General features: G+C 37.4%; 3 protein-coding genes across 3 annotated transcripts; all 3 read right to left on the bottom strand.

Moving 5' to 3' along the window:
• Positions 1 to 3,787: 3,787 nt before the first annotated feature.
• LOC136276173 (uncharacterized protein F54H12.2-like) lies at positions 3,788 to 5,104 on the bottom strand. Its single transcript, XM_066087317.1, has one exon. It carries the CDS (start codon positions 5,102 to 5,104, stop codon positions 3,788 to 3,790), a length of 1,317 nt encoding a protein of 438 aa, XP_065943389.1.
• Positions 5,105 to 9,554: 4,450 nt separating this feature from the next.
• Positions 9,555 to 10,436, bottom strand: LOC136276175 (uncharacterized protein F54H12.2-like). The gene has a single exon (XM_066087325.1). The coding sequence runs from the start codon at positions 10,434 to 10,436 to the stop codon at positions 9,555 to 9,557; it is 882 nt and encodes a 293-aa protein (XP_065943397.1).
• Positions 10,437 to 20,847: 10,411 nt separating this feature from the next.
• On the bottom strand, positions 20,848 to 22,269 carry LOC117682351 (uncharacterized). The gene has a single exon (XM_034449688.2). The coding sequence runs from the start codon at positions 22,267 to 22,269 to the stop codon at positions 20,848 to 20,850; it is 1,422 nt and encodes a 473-aa protein (XP_034305579.2).
• Positions 22,270 to 22,687: the final 418 nt, after the last annotated feature.

Genomic DNA, 22,687 nt, shown 5'->3' on the forward strand with positions numbered 1-22,687 from the left:
GCAAGAAAGGTTAGACCCTCGAAAATCTTTTTTTGGAGGAAGAACAAATGCTGTTAAAATGTACTACCAGGTCAAGGAAGGTGAAAAAATCCACTATCTTGATTTTTGTTCTCTTTACCCCTCGGTCAACAAGTATGGCAGATATCCCGTAAAAGAACCAAAAATCATTACAAGCAATTTTACGGAAATTACAGACTATTTTGGGTTGGCCAAAGTCAAAATTTTACCTCCTAGACAATTGTATCACCCCGTGTTGCCTCAAAAAATTAACTTTTGCACTGTGTCGTACCTGCTCGGAGCAACAACAACAAAATCCATGTCAGTGCAGAGACGAAGACCGGGCAATTACAGGAGTATTTTGTACACCAGAAATTGAAAAAGCCATAGAATGCGGTTACCAAATTCTACAGATATACGAGGTCTATCATTGGGATGAAACTTCACAGTACAATGCAGAGACGGAAAGCAATGGTCTGTTTGGCGAATATATCAACCTATTTTTAAAGATCAAACAAGAAGCCAGCGGCTGGCCTGAGTGGGTGCATACCGAGGAAGACGCAGTGAAGTACATGGAAGAATACGCTCTTCGAGAAGGTATTCAACTCGAACGAGAGAACATTACCAAAAACCCTGCTCTGAGATCGATTGCTAAACTACTGCTGAATTCGTTTTGGGGAAAGTTTGGCCAACGACTCAACATGCAGCAGACGACATTTTTTCACGAAAGAGAGGCTGACAAATTTTTTCAGCTATTATCGGATCCTTCCAAAGAAGTCTCGAGTTTTCACATTGTCAGTAAAGAAATTATTCAAGTTTCGTGGCAGCAAAAAGAAAATTTTACTAAAGAAGATTACCAAACAAACGTATTTATTGCTACTTTTACAACTTGCTGGGCCCGCCTTAAACTGTATGAAGTGTTACAGATGCTGGATAGAAGAGTCTTATATTTCGATACGGATTCAGTCATTTTCGTCAGCAGACCTGGAGATCAGGAACCAAAAGTCGGGTCATTTCTTGGTCAACTTACCAGTGAGTTACAACCCAAAGAATACATTACAGAATTTGTTTCGGGAGGACCTAAAAATTACGCCTACAGGACTTCAGAAGGAAAAGAAGTATGCAAAATCAAAGGATTTACCCTAAACTATGTTAACAGTTTAAAACTTAATTTTGCTTCCATGCTGGATTTGGTACTCAGGCCGGATCAGGGTCAACATTCCGATTCAACAGGTTCATGTACAACGATTGTTAACCCACACAGAATTATGCGACATAAGCAACAGCAAATTATTTACAATCGAAATGAAGAAAAAAAATACAAAATTGTGTATGACAAAAGAGTGATTCAACGTAACACTTGGGACACCTTACCCTACGGATATTGATTGTTATTGTAGTAGTGAACAAAATCGTGTGAACACTATAATTATATTGTTTAAAATTGATTTTTTTTCCCATCATATTGAAAAAAAATTGTAATTTGAATGAATTGATATTATTCAATTTGTTTTTTTAAAGAAATCTCTAAAAACGATTTTTTTATAAACGTTTATTAAAAAACATACAGTTGTCTTTACAATAATATATTATCAAATGTACATTTGTAATTTTTTATTGATGCATTGTTTCATTAAAATTTTAACCACTTTATTTTTGTCTTGGTCAGTCTCTTTCTCTTTGGAGGATTGTAATTAGGAGGTGCTCCGTTCGTATGTTTTTTAACCACTAAACCACTGCCAGTCTGTTCTCCAGAGTGCTTCATCATTTCTTTATTGTGGATGAATGAAGTAGGGGTTTGAATGTCCTTTAAGGCTTCATAAAATTGTCGATATCCGGTAGGAGTTCCTCTTGAATTATGAGTTAGTGCATGTTTGATCAAATCTGTAATATGCGAGCCTTCAATGACATTGTCTTTGTAAATCAAATTTCCATTATCTTTCCAAGAGAGTACGTCACCGCCATACTGAGATAAGAATTTAAGCAATCCTTTGGCTTTATTATGAAATTTATTTGGAATAACATGTTCCAAGATTTCGAGAACGTGCATCTGAGTGGGAATATCTTTGTCAGTGGGTGGGTCCTTCGTCGGCTCCAAGATTGTCTCCATGCTCTTCGGGGGATGATTCTCTGTTTGCGTCAGTTTTTGGTATTTTTCTTATGGAACGAGAACTAGTTCTTGAGCCATTTTGAAAAAGATGTAGCGCAGGTTTGATCAGACGAGGTATGATGCTCTGATGCCTTAACAAAAACTTTTTACGTTGAGCCTTGTTTACTGTTCTGCTCACAAGGGTACTTATGACATTTTTGTACGGATACAGAGTTTTTATGTACTGCTTAGAGACCGGAATGGTCCCCTTGTAAACATTAAACATCACCTCACACAAAGTCTGCATTTGAGAGGGTGTCATGGTCGACAACAGTGCTCGTCGCTGTTTCGTGTTCGTAGCGTTTAACAATTCTAGAAATGATAAATGCGTTTTTACTGTTCGGTTCATTGTGAAATAATGATAAAAAATCAAAAAAGACAATTAATTTATTTAGGCAGATAAACAATGGTATCTTCGTTAGGTAAGATGCGCGTGCGCAATCTGTACTTGTCCTCAGTCCTAGGACTCATGTCTACTATCAAATATCCAAAGGGTACAGATGTGGCCTTGTCGTAAGCCTCTTTAAAATATTTCAACCTTAAAGGAAAAACCTGAGATCCAAAAGTAAAGATCTGCCTAGAATCGCGTACATTACGAAAGAGAATGACATAATGACAATTTAAAGAAATAGTTCTGGCAAACTTTCCAGGCATGTATAGATTCTGAGCTAACATGAACACACTGACTCGACGATGGTGTGCCGTCACGCAAAATAAATTAAGAGATTCCTCGCTCTTGGCGACTTGCATCATCATGTCATCTAACACCAAGACAGTGTGCTGTACACCCTCGCTCCATTCATCGATCTGGTCTTTAGAGGGTAACCCTTGATGCAAAATCAATCTATCGATGTTTTTTTCCATTTCTTCAAACAAAGGCTGATATTCGGTATATGCAATTACTATTCGCTCGGGTGGCGTTTGAAACATACCATCGGCATGTTTTAATATTTCGTAAATAAGAGAAGTTTTACCACTCATGGTGGGTCCCACGATCATAGCTGTGGCGGGAGAATTAAAGGGTAAGAGTGATCTCTCTTTCCACCAAGCTTCCATGTTCATTGATTCCTCAGTTAAGACTGATTTTATTTTTACAATACATACTATTTTTATAGAATAAAAAAAATAGATTACATCATTTTTTATTCACAAAACGTATGCATATTTATGGTAAATACAAAGGTTAAATGCACTCCGTTTGTTGAGATATAGTTTGATACACAAAAACATCAGGATCATCCTGCATTTTAAGAATATGTACAATGTCATTCATTGTATAATTTTGACATTTCATCATTAAATAAAATAGTACATGATAACCACAAGTCAAGGCATTTTTTTTCTGAATTGGAATTTCATTACAATTTATTTTTTTCGAATTATGATTTAAAAAGTTTTTGATTCGTATATCGTAATGTTCAGGAAGTCGACCAAAACTGTCAAAAAATTCCGCTGTTCGGAAGCCGTCTATCCACATGACTATCCAGTGGGACCCTGGTAAATGAGAGGGATCTGTATTACAAACGTAGGCCGAAGGGTAGGCTTGGACTCTTTCTGGTAAGGTATCCGGTGAAAATACGCCTCTGAAAAATTTGCTAAGCAACTCGTGTCCTTTGGCAATGCACACAATGTCTGATGAATTCATACTTTAGTGTATTTGATGTCCCGTGATTGGTCCACTTCCAAAAGGGCCGGAAATTCTGCGTAAGCCAGACAGTTCAAGGTTTCCGTTGTATCGGCAGCAAATTTGACTTCGAGTCTAACGTTTCCTTGTCTCACCAGGTTTAAATACTCTTCACCCAGGTCACTTGGTGCCAAATTAAAGGCATATATGGCATATCCTTTGCCAAACTGGCTTCTTGTGACTTCCAAGCCGGCATCTTTGTTCCATTTCTCAGCCGCTTCAAATAAATTGACAAAAAGTGTCACGTAATTTTGATTGGTCCCTACGTCAATTTTCATGGGTCGGGCTGGCATGCTTTCCCCGTTTACGTAAAGTGCAATTTCTTCTGCCAAGTTCTGAAAGTTGAATGGGTTCTTCTCATAATTTCCATTAACGGCTTTCTGAGAAATGAAACAGAATGCAGCTTTGGCTGGTAAGGTGTTGGACCAAACGTTCTGCCAAATAAACGATCCAGAACCTTTAGGACAGGTGCTCATTTTTACTTCGGTTCTAGTCAGGGGGTATTTGGCCGTCTTCTCTTTCAAGATTTCAGCATGGTTGATCAAAATTCCACTGTCCACCTTAATCATGCATGCTTTAAAGGACACGTCTAGTAACTGCAACTTGTAGCTAGGGGAGGCTTCTTTGCTCATCAAGACAAAGGCAGCGGGGTTTCTAAACAGTTTCAAGTGTAAATCTACCCCATTGATCAAGTATTTATCAGTTCTGAATATATCCTCATACAGTGGACCTTCCATGTCAAATATTTGGCTGTTTTGAGTAAATGCATAGCGATTGTTAAGGCCCCCGTTGTTGCCTCCGTATGCGTCCGGATTGTCCATGTCGTCGTCGTCTGGATAGTACAGTTGGGATTGTAACTGGGATTGAGAGACATCACTGCCACTCGAAAGGAGAAGTTTTAGGTAGGCTTTCCAAGCATAGTAGCTAGTATTGAGGGACACAAGCTTTCCGTTCATATAAGTGTCTATCTGAGACCACATGGTTTGCAGTGGCAGATTAATGATCCCCGTTTTTTCCTGTGATGCCAAGGCTGCACCGTCGGTTTTAACAATCTTACATTTTACGTACAGGCGGCTTCTTCTTAAGCCTATGTACTCGTTACCCTGGCCAGGCACCGATATCTCGATCGGAGCGTCCTCCGTATCGAAGGAACTTACAGGTCTGCATTCACTGAAATAAATTTTATCCACCGCTACTTGATTGGGTGGAACGGTAAATAAAGCCAATTCTGCCGGAAGTCCAATGTCTGTAATTTTGTCGCTTAAAAAGGCCATTCTTATTGATGCTTGACTTTTTTCTTGGCTCCGCTAAAAATACTGTCTCCTGTGTCTCGTTTTCTCTTCAGTCCTTTCTGAGATGTTTTCTTTTTGAGTGTTGGCTTAGGTTTGATAACAGGTTGCCTTTTTGTGCTTTTATAGCCTTCTCTGACACGTGAGGAGTCTTCTCTTTGATGGCTTCTTTCATTTCTTCTTTGGCTCTCTCTTCTACGGCTGCCATAGGCGTCACGTGTTTTCCCACAACTTGATCTGCCGGTTCCTTCCGGGATAGATGTGGGTTGACTGGAATCATGTACGGTTTCTTGGAAAACATACCCCCTATTCCACCACCTGTCTGCCGACCTCTGTATTTACTAGGTTTAAATCCTCCTTCGAACATATTTTGATAAAATGTTTTCCACACCCTAGGGTCTGACACATACGTAGAACCCATTACTGTATTTCAAATAAACGTTTTTTCAGCAGTAGTGTAATAGTGGTCGTACCTTTCAAATATGAAGCGGGTTGATTATTTGAGTCCCTTATATACACCCTCACGTCTTGAAATTCCCCCAATCGCAAAGGTATTTCGTAAGGAAAATTATAAATGATATTTTCCGCTTTTTTATAATTTACCAGTCGCAAGAGAGGTAATTCTCGCTCCCCCACTACAGTATCTTGGCATAAATTGCTACAGACGTATAATTCTGGTTGAGTGGATGCCGTAGACAAATTAAACTCCAACAGAGAAACGGTCCAATGTCCTTGTAGATACAATGGCTTGGGTAGATGAACTACAAAGTCGTAAGACGTATTACCACTATAAATCTGTTGACTATCAGTAGATCTTAGAACCAATCTGATGCTCATGTTTGAAAATAATGAATATCATAAAAGTGATCAGTCCTATTTATACGTTTTGCATGTCAGATTTTTTTATCCAAGAGTTAAATTTAGCAGGCCATTGGTGCCAGGACACCAGGATCTCTATTGTTCCTTTTCTTTTTCGTTCTTTTAGAATTTTATCGATCTTCCAGATAAAATTGTCACTTGTGCTTACTTTCTGAAGTTCCTGTGAATAAAAAGTTCCAGTTATAGATTCCTCAGCAAAGTCTTTTAATTTGTAGACAGGCAAACCTTGACTACGGTATCTTCGACAAACCTTAAAAATTTCTCCCGTCCATTTTTGGTCGTATTCTCTCTGAAATGTCCGCCGCAAATGAGATTTTCTAACTTTATCACCTACTTTGAATTTATAAGGTTTCTTTTTTTCTGCTATTTTAGAGTTTTTACTTTTTCTGGATACAACACCTGGTCTTTTGTTCCTTTGTAAATAAGCTCTATAACGAACCTCCTCTTCGTTCTCTTTAGTCACAGATGCAGGAGTTATTCCCCCTAAAGGACGGGAAGGAGTGTTATTAATGTTATCAGTAACTGCTTGTAGCTTACTCAAAAATTCGTAAGACTGATTTTGAGTAAACATGCGTTGCAATCTGTTTTCCAAGTTTTGAATACTCCTTTCTGCAAAATTACTTTTTGTTTCATTTTCCGTAAAAGTTTGGTGTACGCCTTCTTTTTCCAAAAAAGAGGACACCCAACGATTTTTAAATTCACTTCCTTTATCGGTTCTGAATACTTTGGGTTTTCTTCCATTAGCAAAAATCCCTTTTAAAGCTTCTATTACATACGACGCCGTTTTTTGTTTCAAAGGAGCTGTAAATACATATCTTGAAAATATGTCTTGCAAAACCATAATATACTGTATGCCTTCATTTTCCTTGGATATGTTTCGCACGTCTTGTAAATCACCATCCCATATGGTGTCTATAGAATCGGTTAAAATGTGACGTCTGGGAAACTTTCTCTGAACTCTCTTTTGAAGTGAATACGGTTCTAAATTTGACAAAAAGTCTCTTATACCCTTTAAACCAATTTTTTGTTTCCCTTCTTTTTTTACAATTTGATACAATTTGTAAGGGCCTGCAAAAGAGGCAGCATGTTTCACATCAGTCCATATGTTTTCCAAGTACCGTCGTTGTTCATCAGTCAACACCATTTTGATTTATGAACCAAACACTGTTTAACATCTCTTTTTAAATTTAGACAAGATTTTAAAAAATTATAAAAATAATGCATAGTAAAACATTTTTTATTATAGTACAACATAAATGATTAAAATAGCAATACTATCATGATAATACAAAAAAAAAGGTTTTGTACATGATCTAATAAAATATTTCTTTCATTATCTTTACATGTATTTAAAAAACTTTTAAGCATATTACATACATAAGTAACAAATATAATTACATAAATATATCACTGAACACAAATGGTACTTTGAACACACTGAAATGGGTTTTTTTCACAATCTAATAGTTATTACAGTCATTTGGATTGCAACGTGGACATTGCAAAAAGCCCATCTGATTCTGGTGACTTTCGGAATTCTCGCAAAACTCGATCTCCTTTAACTGGTCACCAATTTTCTTTTCGACTTCAGGCATCAGTTCCTTAAGAGTTTCCCACTGATCAAATGTAATGGCAGCTCCTTTCTTCGTCGGAACTATTTCATCATTCCCAGGCGGCATCCACCACTTCCTGATATTTACTACAGGGTAGTCGTTGTCAATCGTCATGTAGTAATTCTCCCCCAAGTGCTGATTATAAGCTACCTGCATCTCAGCATCATGCTGATCAATAGCGCTATCTACATCATCCTTGTAATAGGTAATCTTTTTCCATTTTTCTAAATCGAGTGCAATCCCTTTCCTAGTTGGGTAGTTGGATCCGTCTTCTTTTTCTTCATACACTCTTAAGTGTACTTTAGTGTCACTATGAAACTTTGACACCACGAGGAACATGTTTCGTCCTATGTCCTCCTTCAGAATTGGGGTCTTCTCTGTCTGTTCTTTGTCCATCTTGGGATGTTTAGCCATAGGAGTCTGGTCTTCAGTTCGATCTAAGTCGATGAATAATCTTTTCCTAATCCGTTTCGGTTCCTCAGAAGTCTCCACGTCTTGGCATTTCCAGTAGGTTGTCGGTTTAGTAGCCATATCTTCTAAATTGTGTCTGCTGCAGGGAAATGTAGATGCAATAGTAATGTAGCTCTTAATTCATCCTCAGTATTTATACTATGTACTTTACATCATCATCTATTTTTACTTTTTTATTTACCGTAAAACATTTCATAACGCACTGTAATATAACATTTTTTTTCTTTTGTTAAAAATTATATCATAAACTAAATTTAGCCCCCCCCCCCCCCCCCTTACATACTGTTTTTCTGCAAAATCATTTTTTTTAATATATTCTTTCACCATCGTTGTGCAATATCTACTTTCTCCATGGTTTTCAACATGTTGTGCAATATCAGCACTTTAAACTTTTTACTTAAAAAAAAACCTCATTATATCATATACTAAATTTAGCCCTCCTTACATACTGTTTTTCTGCAAAATCATTTTTTTAATATATTCTTTCACCATCGTTGTGCAATATCTACTTTCTCCATGGTTTTCAACATGTTGTGCAATATCAGCACTTTAAACTTTTTACTTAAAAATCCTCTACCTTTGCAATTTTTTTCACCTGGGTTATGCTTGGTTACACTCCAATAATTTTATTTTCTTATTCAATATAGGCAACAAAATTATCTCTGTCTGTTGAATTCTTCTCCTAAAATGGGCTCTATCAATGGCATAATTCATCCATTCACCTTTCCTATCTTCGTATGGAACTAACAGAGTGTGAACGTTATCGTTAAACTGAACTTTTTTCATTGATAACTTTGTCTGTCTTGCATTCATCGTGTTTCATATCAGGCGCTCACTGGGGCATAACTCTACATTTTAATAAAATTTCTTTAGTTCCCCAGCTGTCTGCAAAATCGTAACCGTTTCGGGTCACTTCTCTAAAATCTTTTATACAAGCTGTCTTATTGTCAAACCAACGACTCTCATTCAATGTCCACGTTTTGGGATTTTTCTCATCTTTTTTCAATGCACTCCAAGCTATAATTTTCCATTTGTACTGTACTCCTCGACAATCCATAATGAAATGATTGTTTTTACATAAATGAATAACTAAAAATCATTTTTTTTGCGCATGCTCATTATCTGGTATAGTAATTAACTCTATAATGAATATGTTTCTATGCGAACTCTATAATGATACCTTTCTAAATATAATGGTGACGAACAAGCTCTGTACAGAACCTTTTCTATAAATAGCTACGCCATCACCTCTATATTCAATCCTCCAATGAGAACACGACCTCTATAAATTTACTGCTCTAAAAAGTCCCCCTCTATAGGGCCTCAATAGTAACTACGTCATCACCTCTATATCCAGTCCACCAATGAGAACACGACCTCTATATTGCTACCTTTTCTAAAAATACCCTCTAGGTGACCCTAATAATTACGTCATCACCTATACCTCCACCTCTATATCACGGTATATGCTGCTAGTCTCCGTTAAAGGCGCTACTGGACACCATTCCCAGAATAAGCGTAGACGGAACTTCTCCTTGAAATACGTCGTCTACGGTCAAACTGAATTCTCCCTTACCGATGGAAGCAATTTTCAAATTAGAAAACAAGTAGGGATACACGGCAGGGGACTTCTCCAGCATTTTCACATGCGCCATGGTAAGGGCGGGATTGGGTCGCTGAATGCAGAGTTTAAAACTGGCATCGATAATTTGTATTTTGTAATCTTTACCCTCAGCTGACTTTAATCTAAATGAATCCTTACTAGGCCATAGTTTTAGGGAAAGTGCTACCCCGTTCAAAACCAAACGATCTTGTTGAAAAATATCTACGTGTAAGGAACCTTCCAAGTCTAAAATTTTTCCACCTTTGGTAAACTGATATCTTTGAAATAAACCGATGTTTATCCCTTTGATCGGGTCCGTATCGTCGGGATCAGAGGTGTCTTTAAAGTAGAGCTGAGACTGATGCACTTCATAGTTTTCGGAGGATGTAGATAGTAAGGTATCGATGTAGGCCTTGTAGGGATAATTCGTTCCCAGCTGTGACACTGGAGTCTGCTGTAGACTAGTGTCCACTTGAGAAAAGATGCTGTGTAGAGGTAAGTTAGTCAAACCAACGGCATTCTCTTCGGTGATGGGGGTGTTCAGCGGGCTTAGTATTCTTAGCTTAATTTTTAAGCGACTGTTCTGAAGGTCCATGTATCCGGTGGAGAGAGGAGGAATGTTGAATTCCAAGGCAGAATACTCAGAAATTTGATTGATAGGTCTAAACTCTACCCATTCTCTTGTAAGTATGGTCGTGTCCGTCGGCGGAGGTTCAAAGATGGAGAGCTGATTCAGATGGTTTTCATTCATGATTAATCGTCGAATTGCGTGGTCAGCTTTGGCTTCTTGGTTCTAGGTTTAGAGTTTGCAGGTCTTCCGGGTGGACGATACATTTCTCGCTTTCTTATAAATTTTCGCTTTTTCGGTGAGGAGTTGTCGTTTTCACGTTCCAGTTCCGATTTAGCCATTTCGATTGCCTGAGCTACTGGGGTCACTAATTTCACGAAAGGGTGATGGTCCCTGGAAGGAGTTTCATGTCGGTGTTGCGAGCCGCTCCCCACAATGTACCTCCCTTTATAATCCGGACGCACCCTGCCAGCGGAAATGTCTTCAAAATGCTTGATCCATTTATTAAAATCGGGAACGTAAGGAACCCATTGCATTTTATCGTAGTCGTACACCTCTACTGAGCCCATGGTTTCTTTTTCCGCAAACACAAGACACACGCAAACGATTCAATACTTGTTGGAATAGGTCTTAACTATTCGTTTCTTATAAAAACTCTGATGTTACGAAAGTCTTGTTTAGATATATCAAAGTAGAAGGGAGGGTTATAAGACTCCTTAATGTCCTTTGTTACATCGCAAGCTCGCAGAACCGGTATCATGTTATTTCGAACATAACTGTCTTCAACTAAATCGCAGCATACGTACACTCGAGATACCACATTTTCTTTGGACAGACGAATGTTTACCTCTAAAAGTGCGCACTCCCAAGAACCGGTCAACATGTATTGCTTAGGTAGAGTAACGATAAAATCATCGGGAGTATTAGAGGGATGAAAATTTGACGAGTCTTTCCCGTCCAAAAATAAATACACAGTCATGTTTAAAGCGAATCGTGGCTCTTCTCTCTTATAACTTAAGATTCTCTGTCTCTCAAAATACGAATGAGTATCCTCGCTAAGTAATAATCTCTCAAAAGTCTTGGAATCAGTTCGCAGTGAGAGAGTAGTGTCTCTTTTTTTCTTGCAATTGAAATCCTCGGACTGATCAATTGTCTCATAACAAGTCGCCAACGTCGGAAATGAGAGCGATCGCGAGGTAAGATCGGAACATGTCCTTGCAGCAAGTGAGCCACGACATCGCAAAGAGCTAATATTTGTCGATCGCTTGCACTAGGAATCATAGTGCGCTGTCGACTGCGGTTAGCTTGTCTGAGAACTCTCAGAAAATTGGCATTCTGCATTATATTAGATTGCTCCATTCTTTTATTTTTTTAAAAGTAAATTCAATGCTATGATTAGGTTTTATTAATTATCATATTTTATATACCACATAATTAACTCTTCTTATAATGCTTCAATGACGATCTGGGTATGTAGCTGTTAAATTTTTTAGGCCACCCCCACCATTTAACTAAAGCCTGATTTCCTTTATATCGCAACACCTTCTCGATTCTATACATGACGTCTCTGTCGATGAGTACTTTTTGTAATTCTCCTCCGTAAAATGTCCCTTTTATGTCTTCACCATCTATGTCCTGTAAGTGATAAAGGGGTATTCTCTGTTTGACCATGCGCGATTTAACGACGAAATATTCACCTGTCCACCTCTCATCGTATTCTCGATCAAATGGCTGTCTCAGATGAGAAATGCGAACTTTATCACCGACTTTAAAATGAAAACGCAGAGGTCCAGATATATTTATTTCTGATTTTTTAACTTTACTTCTGGGAGCATGATCGTACATGTTCATCCATATAGATGCTTCGTCCTTCTTTTTCACTTGTTCGGGCGCCATTTTGATGGTTCGGTGATAGGTGGCGTTGTAACTCTTTGTGACATTAGCTAAGACATCAACCCATCGATGAGTCTGATTTTGAGTCATGTATCGACTCAATTTTGATTTTATAGTGTTAATACCTCTTTCGGCAACGTTTGCTTTCTTTTCGTTTTGAGAACAGAAATGAGACACACCATTTTCTTTTAAAAGCTTCTGAACATCTCTATTCATGAATTCGGAACCTTTGTCGGTTCGTATTTTCTTGGGCTTCTTAGTTTTTGACAACAAAGAGGCTAAAGCGCGTGACATCTCGCTACCTTTGGTGGATTTTAAAGCGACTGTCCAGGCATATTTCGAAAATACATCAATGACAAAAAGAAAGTAACCAAATCCATCGTTTTCTTTGCGATACGAGTTCAAGCAGTGACAAGCAGAGAAACACACCCATGAAGTTTAAGTAATAAAGCACACCCGTACACGTAATAGAGTACACCCATTGAAATGGAATGACCTGGTGCCCCCTTGGAAATAAACTCTCCCATGGGTATATAAGCAGACTCATCTAGCAGTGTAGGTCTGAAATCCACAGCTCACAGAAGAACCCGCAAGACCTGGAAGGTAATAGAAACGTGATAGAAGTAATTTGTGAGGCTGTAAATAGACAGGCTAGGGGAAGGAATACGCCTCAGCGGTAATTGGAATTGGAATCTTAATTGGTTGTCGGGAGGTAGTAAGTCTATATGACTGAGGCGCCTGACTTCCATTAATATTAAGAACCCTTTACCAAGGCACGCGGGGATAAGTATCCCAGTTAAACAATAATAAGTGATTTAAATAGACCTCCAATCAATTGTAAATCAAGTTTAATCATTGTACTCAGGAAGAGTAGAAGTAAAATTAATATATTTATATCCCTTAAAAAGAACCCGATATTTTGTTATGGTAAAACACGTTACATTTTGGTGGCAGCGGGTTAAGGGATAGGAACTGATTAAATTGTTGATTTATTTTGGTTTTGTTGTTTTATGTAGATTTGTTTTACCAGGTTAATATTTTACCAAGTAATTTTTGAAGGGTATAGTGGACCGTGTATTTTTGACTTTGTAAGTATATTAGAGCTTGTGTATAGTAATCCAAAGGTCGGTTGCGCTGCGTGTGTACAGTGTGTGTACAGCGTTACTTCGTGTATCGTTAGGCTTGGTATTGGTTCGTTTAGTCTCCGGGTAATGAGTATAACTTGGTGAAGTTGACCGAGTGCAAAGTTTACCGAGTGCAAAGTTAACCAAGTACAAATTTTACCGAGTGCAAAGTTAACCAAGTGCATTTATAGGAAATTGTAACCCAGTTAGAATATAATACCAGAACGAGTGAAGACGATTTGTTAGCCGACCTCAGTGCCATAGATGCCAGAAGGGAAAAGCTCCGAGCAGAAATTGAAAGATTACGATCAACTCCACAGTTTGCCAAACATTCGCCAATACCGGACTCCGGAGTAGACATAGGCTACAAAAGCAATCACAACCATGACGACAGTTTTGAAATAAATTTCAAAACACAGAAGAACACGGGGTATGCACCTGGTCGCTTTGAATACCAAACGCCTGGGTACACATTGTACGAAGATGAGAATGATCGTACACTGCCAAAGGTTACAGATACTGCCGCGTTTAGGAACCATAAACCAGTGTTTTCTGAGACATATTTGACACCAAACCCTTACCTAAGTACTCGGTGTGCGGTGTCATCATCAGATTCGTCTACGGTTACGTGGTCAAATATTTGGAATCCAGTGCAGGAATCCGTTTACCTATCGTTGCCTACTAATACTACAACTAAAAATATTTCGAATGAACGGTCTCAGGACTATGGTAAAACAATGATGAAACCGGCAACATATGACGGAACTGCATCATGGATTGATTACAAAGCGCATTTTGAGGCCTGTAGCGATATCAATTCATGGAACTCTCAGCAGAAAAGCTTGTACCTGGCAGCTTCTTTAAGAGGACAGGCCCAGACCGTCCTCGGTAACATGAGATCAGGAGTGAATAGGACCTACGCAGAGTTATGCGAAGCTTTGGAATCAAGATTTGCACCCGCGAATCAAACTGAACTCTCCCGGGCAATGCTGAGTGTAAGTCCCTATTTTTACATGTAAGCATACATGTACGACGCTATGCAAGGAAATGAGGATAATGTAGTAAATGGTGTGATGATTGTTCCCCCTTTTATTTGCACGGTATGTATTAGGAAATAAGGTTAATATGACCAAAATTATTGCATTTGTGTGTGCCTGGATAAAAGGGGCATATTAGGAAGTAATGTATATTAAAGGTTATGGTAGTCGACTTAATTTGCGGATGTTTTTAGCCATTTCTATTAAATATCTCGTGTTTCACCCTATTAAACACAATAAACAAAATGCAGATTTCATTTCATATCTTGCCTAATTTTTATGTCATTTAGAGTATTCATTTAATAGCTTCAAACAAATTTAGGTTAATTGATACATCAAACTTTGATTTGGGCACGTGGAAAGACCTCTAATTGTTCGAGAACAATTAGTCTACTAGTTAGTATTTACTTTTTTTCTTCAAAACATTGTGCTAGTTATTATAGATCTCAATGCAATATTCATTAATAACTTACGGTTTGTTAATAATATAATTGAAAATTTCTCTCGATAAATCTTTTACTTTTATCTTACTTCAGATTAAGATATAATTATTGATTAATAAAAACTACAAGGTATTTGAAGTTCATTAGATGAACGTAATAAGAATTATCTTTTCTCAGTCAGATCTTCATTTAATAAATTAGATGCTTTGTTGATGTTTAATGGGAAAGAGATTAAGTACTGGCCATATAGAGACTATCAGTTAAGATTAATGGTAGTCATAGATTTGAAATCACACACACACACACACAAATATATATTCCATTAATTTATTAAGCTGCTTATATATATATCTATATATATATATATATATATATATATATATATATATATATATATATATATATATAAGCAGCTTAATAAATTAATAATAAATTAATAACTTGTAGCATATGGAGTTAAGGGAAATTCATAATATATGTATAAACAATTTATTTAATTTTTGTCTTTAAAATTATTTTGGTAGCTATAAGCCATGAAGGACGTTTTAGATCTTAAAGTCACAGGGAAAGAAATGGAATTTCCTGATGAGGAGGAGGGTGATGAGATCCCGGAAGAAGGGATGGTTTGTCCCGTTCCGGGCTGTATCAACGGAAAACACCTCTTCAGGAAATACATTAATTATATTGCGCACATCGACAGATTCCACAAGAGGAATATGTTCATCTATAGCTGTCCCATCTGTAAGGTGAAGGACGCTAAAACAACAAATTCATAGATCCAGGAACCTTTAAGAAACGCAGGAAGAGGATCCACTACGAAGAGCGTGAATGAGCTCAGCTACTCAGGAGACAAAGTTTTCCAATACAGCCTTTGTTTGAATTATCAGACCACTATAACCCAAGGGATCAAAAATACCCAAAAGGTGGATTCTCTCAAAAATGAACTGCGGAATTTATTCTGTGAAATTATGTCTCAAAATTATCTTTTTGTTATATTTTGATGTACAAAAATTATAATTTATGTTTTTAAGGAGAGAGGAATGTAACAATTTTGATTTTCCCGAAAATAGTTTTGCTTTAATTCATCCCTAACTGCATATATATTACATACCGTTTAGTCTGTATTACCGTTTAAGTCCTATTAGCTTTATATTTCGATGTTTTGACATGATCCTGTAATGTTCCCTATTTATTTCGATTTCATCGCCATGTTGTCATTCTTCCCGAACGTATTATATTACCTGCAATTTCATTTGTTACAGAATTATTTATAGAGTTTTATTGGTCCGCTATGTATATATATATATATATATATATATATAGGGCCACCGGGCAGATTTGAGTTTACTCTGCTAGGGTCAAGAACTTCGTGTTCGTTTCCTTTACTATAGGGCATTCCTTAACAATGTAATTATTTGATAATGTAGCCTTAGTACAGACACTTGATTGATTCAGGGTCGAATTAGATATCCCTCACATATAGATAATCTGATCCAATGTTGTCTTTTGTAAAGGTCAATACGTGTTACTATTTTTATACTTGGTAATCCTCGTGCTCATTATTGACCTTTGTCCGTCTCTTAACAGTGTGGCCACCCACTAGTGCAATAAATACATATTTTCATTCCTCCCTCATAACTTATTTCTATTATTAAAATTTTTCCAATATAATTTATTTTAATATTTCTAGTAATTTATTTTCATATTTATTTATTTTCATATTTCTACTAATTTATTTTCATATTTCTAGTACTTTATTTTGAGAATATTTACACTCCTCCTGTTATATTTGTGGAAAATATACCTGTTATTCGTTATCAATTATTTAAAGTCACATTTACTTTTGTTATATTAAATTATTGAAACTTTTCAAATTTTATAATTGATATAACAAGGTGTTGAACATAATCTGAAAATCAATACAGAACCTGGGAAAATCTTTAAACAGTAGACATTGGGGCGTTATTATTATTTTTTATATAATAATTATTGAAAACTGAATCAGTTCGTAATATTTGAACTAAAGAGAATATAAAGTTCTTTTACAGTCCTATAATCCTCTGTTTCCGGTTACAAAACAAAAAGCCAATAAGTGCAACTAAAATCACTGATGTAAAGGTAAAATGATTTTAGTATAAATGCCAGATGGTGATTTGTGAACGGACGTTACATATTCAAAAACTGGAACAGGAGAAGGGAGTAACTCATGATGGCTTTTAAAGCTGTTTTTTTCGTTCGTTTAAATGCCCACAGGGAGAGTTTCTGTCTGCCCCAAGAGATGGGGGATGGGAGGTTGTTTTAGATAAATTATGAATAATAGCCACCGTGTTTATAGCTTTTCTATGAAAACATATACACTTAGAACCTATCCTGAAATATAATAAATACGGGTAAATTATTTTCTATCGGAGTCTTGCACATTTTCAATATCAGGTCATGCATCTTAAATGAGCTTTTAATTTTTTGGCTAAAATTATAGGTTTAAAAGTTCTTTCTTGAAAGATTTCAGGCAGGGAGGTGGTCGTCATTACAAATTAATTTTTTTCTATTCCAGAAGAAAATATGCTACTCAGGTGACTGTTAAGGCCTAAAGACAGTTCATACCAGTTTATACCTTTAATGGACATATTGTGCGGTGGGGTTTTTTTTCACAATGGTAGTTGGATTAAGTTTAAATTATGCGGCTTAATCAGACAGTCGAATATGTCTAATCCATTCACAGGGGAGATAGAGTTTGGAATTTATTCAGATGTTGAGCAGTGTCCTGTTTCAATGGAAGGAAATTTGGAATTGGCAAAAATATTACGAGTATCTATAAGAAAACATATAGTAATAGGAAAATTGTTTAATGCAATTAATTCGGTCATGAAACAGGATATGTTGAACAAACTCATTTTCATGTATACTTTTACATTTAGTTTTTCTTCATGTTTATACATGACTGTAAATAACATATTTCAGAGTGAAGAAAATATTTTTGTCGGGATATTTGACGGTGACAGCGAGTTGAAGAATCAAACATTGAATGGTCAGGTTCTAAAACACTCTGATAAAATTGCTACTGACTCCTTTGTCAAGTCTTTGTTATCCATGACCAATATCACTCCCATTTGGGATTTTGCAAGGTGTTACTTGGCAGTTTAATTATGATATGTGTGTATATTTAATTATTATATTGAAGATGAGATTTGTTTAAATCTGTTTAAATTCAACAGATATCAGAAGTCCTTGAAACCCCCAACTCTAAACGGAGAATCTTGACCATAGGCGACAAGTCTGGTGAGGTAGACATCAAGATATGGGGCGACAGCAAAGCGAACCTTGTGACAAGGCCTGGTACTAAGATTTTGTTAGGCTGCTTGAAGGTCGACCACTATAATGGGAGTGTGCCACTGTCATTGAGTTCATGTGTGTCCACCACAGTGGAGGTATATTTTAACTTAATTGAAATAATAATGAGATAATTAGGCGCCCATTGCAAAAAAAACCTGCCTATTTGAGCTGTGTATAGGCAGTTCTTAAACAGTTTTCAAATTATAGGACAGTTTTTAGCCAGTTCCAAGCAGTAATGATTTTAGTGGCAGGTCAAAACTGCCTAGGTTAAAGGGTAAGCAGTTATTTCAAGCAGTTTTCTTAGCAGACTTTGCAGTAAAAGCAATAATAGGTTTATACACACCTCACAAGGGATTTCATTATTCTAGAATTTATTTCCAACAAGTTACAAATCTGGGTCACTTGCCGCTGCCAGATAAACTGACCACTCAAAATCAAGATCAGATATAACAGGAATGTTACAGGGTTAATTATTCATTTATTCAATATTTATTTAAATATATTGATATATATTGTACTTATATTCATATATCATTTTCATCATCGTCTATAAACATAGTGAATTACAGATCACTGGAATTTACTACGTTTCCACATTTCATTCATATTCATGGTGTTTTACCTTCATTGGTTGAGTTTGGAGTGTGAAAGGTCAAAGGTGTTTGGGTCATATGAGAGTTGTATGCCAAGGTACAGAAATTTTGCTGAATCTCACCGATTCTTGTAGATTATTTCTGTTATTTCATAGTTTTAAATGCATTTCGTAAATATCAAAGCAGATGAAGTGGAAATTTCAATTTCATTTTTAGATATGACCACGGCGAGGTTTGTATGGGGGAGTACCAGTAAGAAGAGTGAGTAATCTCTTGTTCAGTCAATGTGTCTTATTTTTATATTAGTATCGTTTATTGAACGAATTTGTTTTAGATTTCTGTTAAATTTAGTGGGAAAAACTAACACTGTATTAAAGTTTTTTTCTGCGCGTTCGAACGTTACGATTGAGCGCGCGCGCGAACTGGCGGAATCTGTTTTTTTTTTCCTCAAAAGATTGAATAGGTTAAGTTATGAAAACTTATGATTAACTTTTTTGTGTGTGTGCTTTTTGTGCACTCCTCTATTAATATGGAGAAGACTGCAATTGGTTAATGTCGGAATGCTTTCATCTTTAATTTTAAACAAAATGATTTTCCCCTTAAATTACAAATGTCACACTACCATCTGTAGTCACTTCCTCATTGCATGATTTTTTACATTTTACCTCAAATTTGACGGACTCAACGACTGCTGACATAAAACTGGAATCAACACCATCGGATCGGCAAACAACGAGTCTCGCGGTACAAAACACGACAAACTGCTTTACATATTATTTTTTGTACCCATTTTATTATTAGCATTTTTTTATATACTGGTACATGTATAAAAGAAATTTTAATCGTGCACGAAAACACATACACGTAACTCGGCACATTAGGGAATTTGAAAATGATGATGATGTAACGATGTTTGAAATGGCGCAGAAATAAATAATTATTTTTTAAAGTATGACTGCTTGTTGTTTTGTATTTTTTTTTTTATTTGTTCTTTCTTGTTTTACTGTTGTGTTTGTTGTTGTTGTAATTTGTTGGTTTTTTGCATGAACTGAGCATATGAACAAGACAAGTAAGTAATTTTATTTTTAAAAGCTTTTAAACGTTAAAAATATATTTTTTAATATGAACTATATCTTCGACATTCACTATGTTCATGTTTAACTCTGAGGCAGCCCCCACAAAGTTTGTTCCTCTATCCGATCTAAATTCTGAAACTGCACCACGCATTGCAATGAACCGTCTCATGGCGTTAATGAATGAGGAAGAGGTCATTTCCTCAATGACCTCAATGTGGACCGCTCTGCTGTACAGACAAGTGAATAATACAGCCAAGCGTTTTGAATGTGCGCTGCCCCCTCTTGTACGTCTTGTGATGATATTCCAGGGTCCAAACACATCTACCCCTACAAAGGTGAAGGGTTGTGACTTTGTGAGTCGGTCTTTAGGAAGATCTGCCATCTTCTGATTAAGTGGCTTTCCTCTCATCTTGCGGCATGTAACACAATGATGAATGATAGATGACACTAGGCGTTTCCCTCCAGTAATCCATAGTCCTTCACTCCTTATAGCACCTTCGGTAAGATGACGCCCTTGATGGTAAATTTTCTCATGATGATGGCGAACTAATAGCCGAGCGATATGACTCTGGCCAGGTATCAGGATAGGTGTCTTATCACAGACAGGTAAGTCACATAAATTGATACGTCCACCAACTCGCAGCAAGCCATCATCTAGGTATGGAGACAAAGCTAGAATTGTGCTGTCTCTTGGCAGTGGTCTACCAGCATGTAATGCATTTATTTCTTTCTGATAAAACTGTTTTTAAGTCTCTTTGATGATCAAAATTCTGAATCTAGACGAGATATTTCATTTCCTTTCTTACTGAGTCTTCTCTTGATAAGTGTTATGGCACGCACTAGACTCAACCAACTCCCAAAGCGGTTAAAGCGAGAAATGCCTAAAGTTGACTTGGATGATATGGTCTTTAGAGTCACTTTCTCTGGCCGTATCTCTGTATCTTTATCTGGATCTACCAAAAAGAACTTCTCATTATTGGGATTTCTTAAGTTTCCTCTGAGGAAGTCTGGCCCATTTAACCATAAACTATCACAAAGTTGTTCTGGCAAAAGTCCACGAGTTCCCTGGTCCGCCGGGTTTTCTTCTGTAGCTACTTAATTCCACTGATGTGGAGAGGAACTCTTTCGTAACTTGGATACACGGTTGCATACATAAACATAGAACCGTCTGCGGTCATTGGATAGATACCCCAGTACCACTTTGATGTCCTCTAAAAGAAGGTCGAGCTCCCTAGATAGCATCTCCCCAAGCTCTACAGCTAGGACTGCCGCACAAAGCTCCAATATTGGAATCGTATGTCCACTTTTTGGTGCAACTTTACATTTCCCAAATACGAAACCTACGGATATCTTCTCTGAAGTCACACCCCGAAGGTAGGCACAGGCACTCACTGCCTTTTCAGAGGCATCGCAAAAGATGTGAAGTGTCTTGTGGACGCACATTTGGTATGATACAGAAAGTAGCCACCGTGGAATATGCACACCATCAAGTCTTTTGAGTTGTTCTAACCAAAGTTTCCATGCACCCATGATAGTTGTAGGTAAGGGATCATCCCAACTTTCATTTCCAGTGAAAGCTTGTCTCATGATGAGTCGTCCATTTAGAATAATGGGCGCAATGAAGCCGAGTGGATCAAATAAACCATTTACAGTTGACAGCAATCCTCTCTTGGTGAATGGCTTCAGCTCCTCCGAGGCTTTGTAGATGAAGGTATCTGTAGCAAGGTCCCAACTCAAGCCTAAGCTGTCGTGTATAGGCAGATCATCTCGATCTAGACCAAGCTGTTCCATGGATTTTGCTAGATCTGCAGTTGAAAACTGTTGCATGACTTCTTCACTATTCGATGCAATCTTGTGGAGTTTCAAATTTCCACCTTCCAGGAGTGTCTTCTGTGTTTGCTTTAGAACATTAACTGCTTCACTCACACTGGGAAATGATGCCAAACCGTCATCAACGTAAAAATTTCTGGTAACAAACTGTTTCACCACTTTCCTACAGTCATCATTTACACAACGTCGAAGGCCGTATGTGGCAACTGCTGGGGAGGGTCTGTTGCCAAACACATGAACGCACATTCGGTACTCTTGAAGTTCTTGCGCTGGGTCGTTGTTTTGATGCCAGAAGAAACGAAGATAATCTCGGTGAGGTTCTGCCACACGAAAACAGAAAAACATTTGCTGAATGTCTGCAATCACGGCTATGGGCTCCTTCCTGAATCTCATGAGCACTCCACCAAGACGATTCATTAAGTCTGGTCCCAACATCAACACATCATTCAAGGAAATGCCATCGTGTTTGCAGGAAGAGTCGAATACCACTCGTATTTTGTCCTTCTTCTTAGGGTGGTACACCCCAAATATGGGCAAGTACCAGCACTCCTGTCCGGGTTGAACAGGAGGCGCAATCTCGGCATGACCAGAGTCAAAAATGCCCTGCATGAAACTCACAAAGTGTTCTTGTTTTGTTGTGTTCCGACGAAGGCTCCCTTGAAGCATGAGTGCTCGTTTCAATGCCATTGATCTGTTGTTTGGCAAGATTTCTCGGGTTTCCCGAAAAGGTAGCGGAGCAGTCCAATTTCCCGTTGAATTTTCGGTGAATGCTTTATCCATCAGTTCAATGAATTGGTTATCTTCAATAGATTGTCCTAAATCATTGTCGTTTGCTTGGCGTCTGAAAATGGGATCATCATCTAATTTGAGTGATATATTGTATTCACATTTGTCAAATACACTAACTCTGCCACTTTGATGCACAGTCGCCTTCTAGACGTTCACACTAGCAGGTGGATGGAGGTTTCCAAGACAAACGTTTTCGATGAGAACCCATCCCAGGGCTAGCTTCTGGGTAAATGGAGTTCCTCGTGGTCCTGTACGTTGATCTTCAATGTGGTGAGCCTCTGGTAGATCTCGACCAATCAACAGTAGAACTTGTGCT

The sequence above is a fragment of the Magallana gigas genome, chromosome 1 (genome assembly GCF_963853765.1).
Source record: "Magallana gigas chromosome 1, xbMagGiga1.1, whole genome shotgun sequence".
NCBI classification, from domain to species: domain Eukaryota; kingdom Metazoa; phylum Mollusca; class Bivalvia; order Ostreida; family Ostreidae; genus Magallana; species Magallana gigas.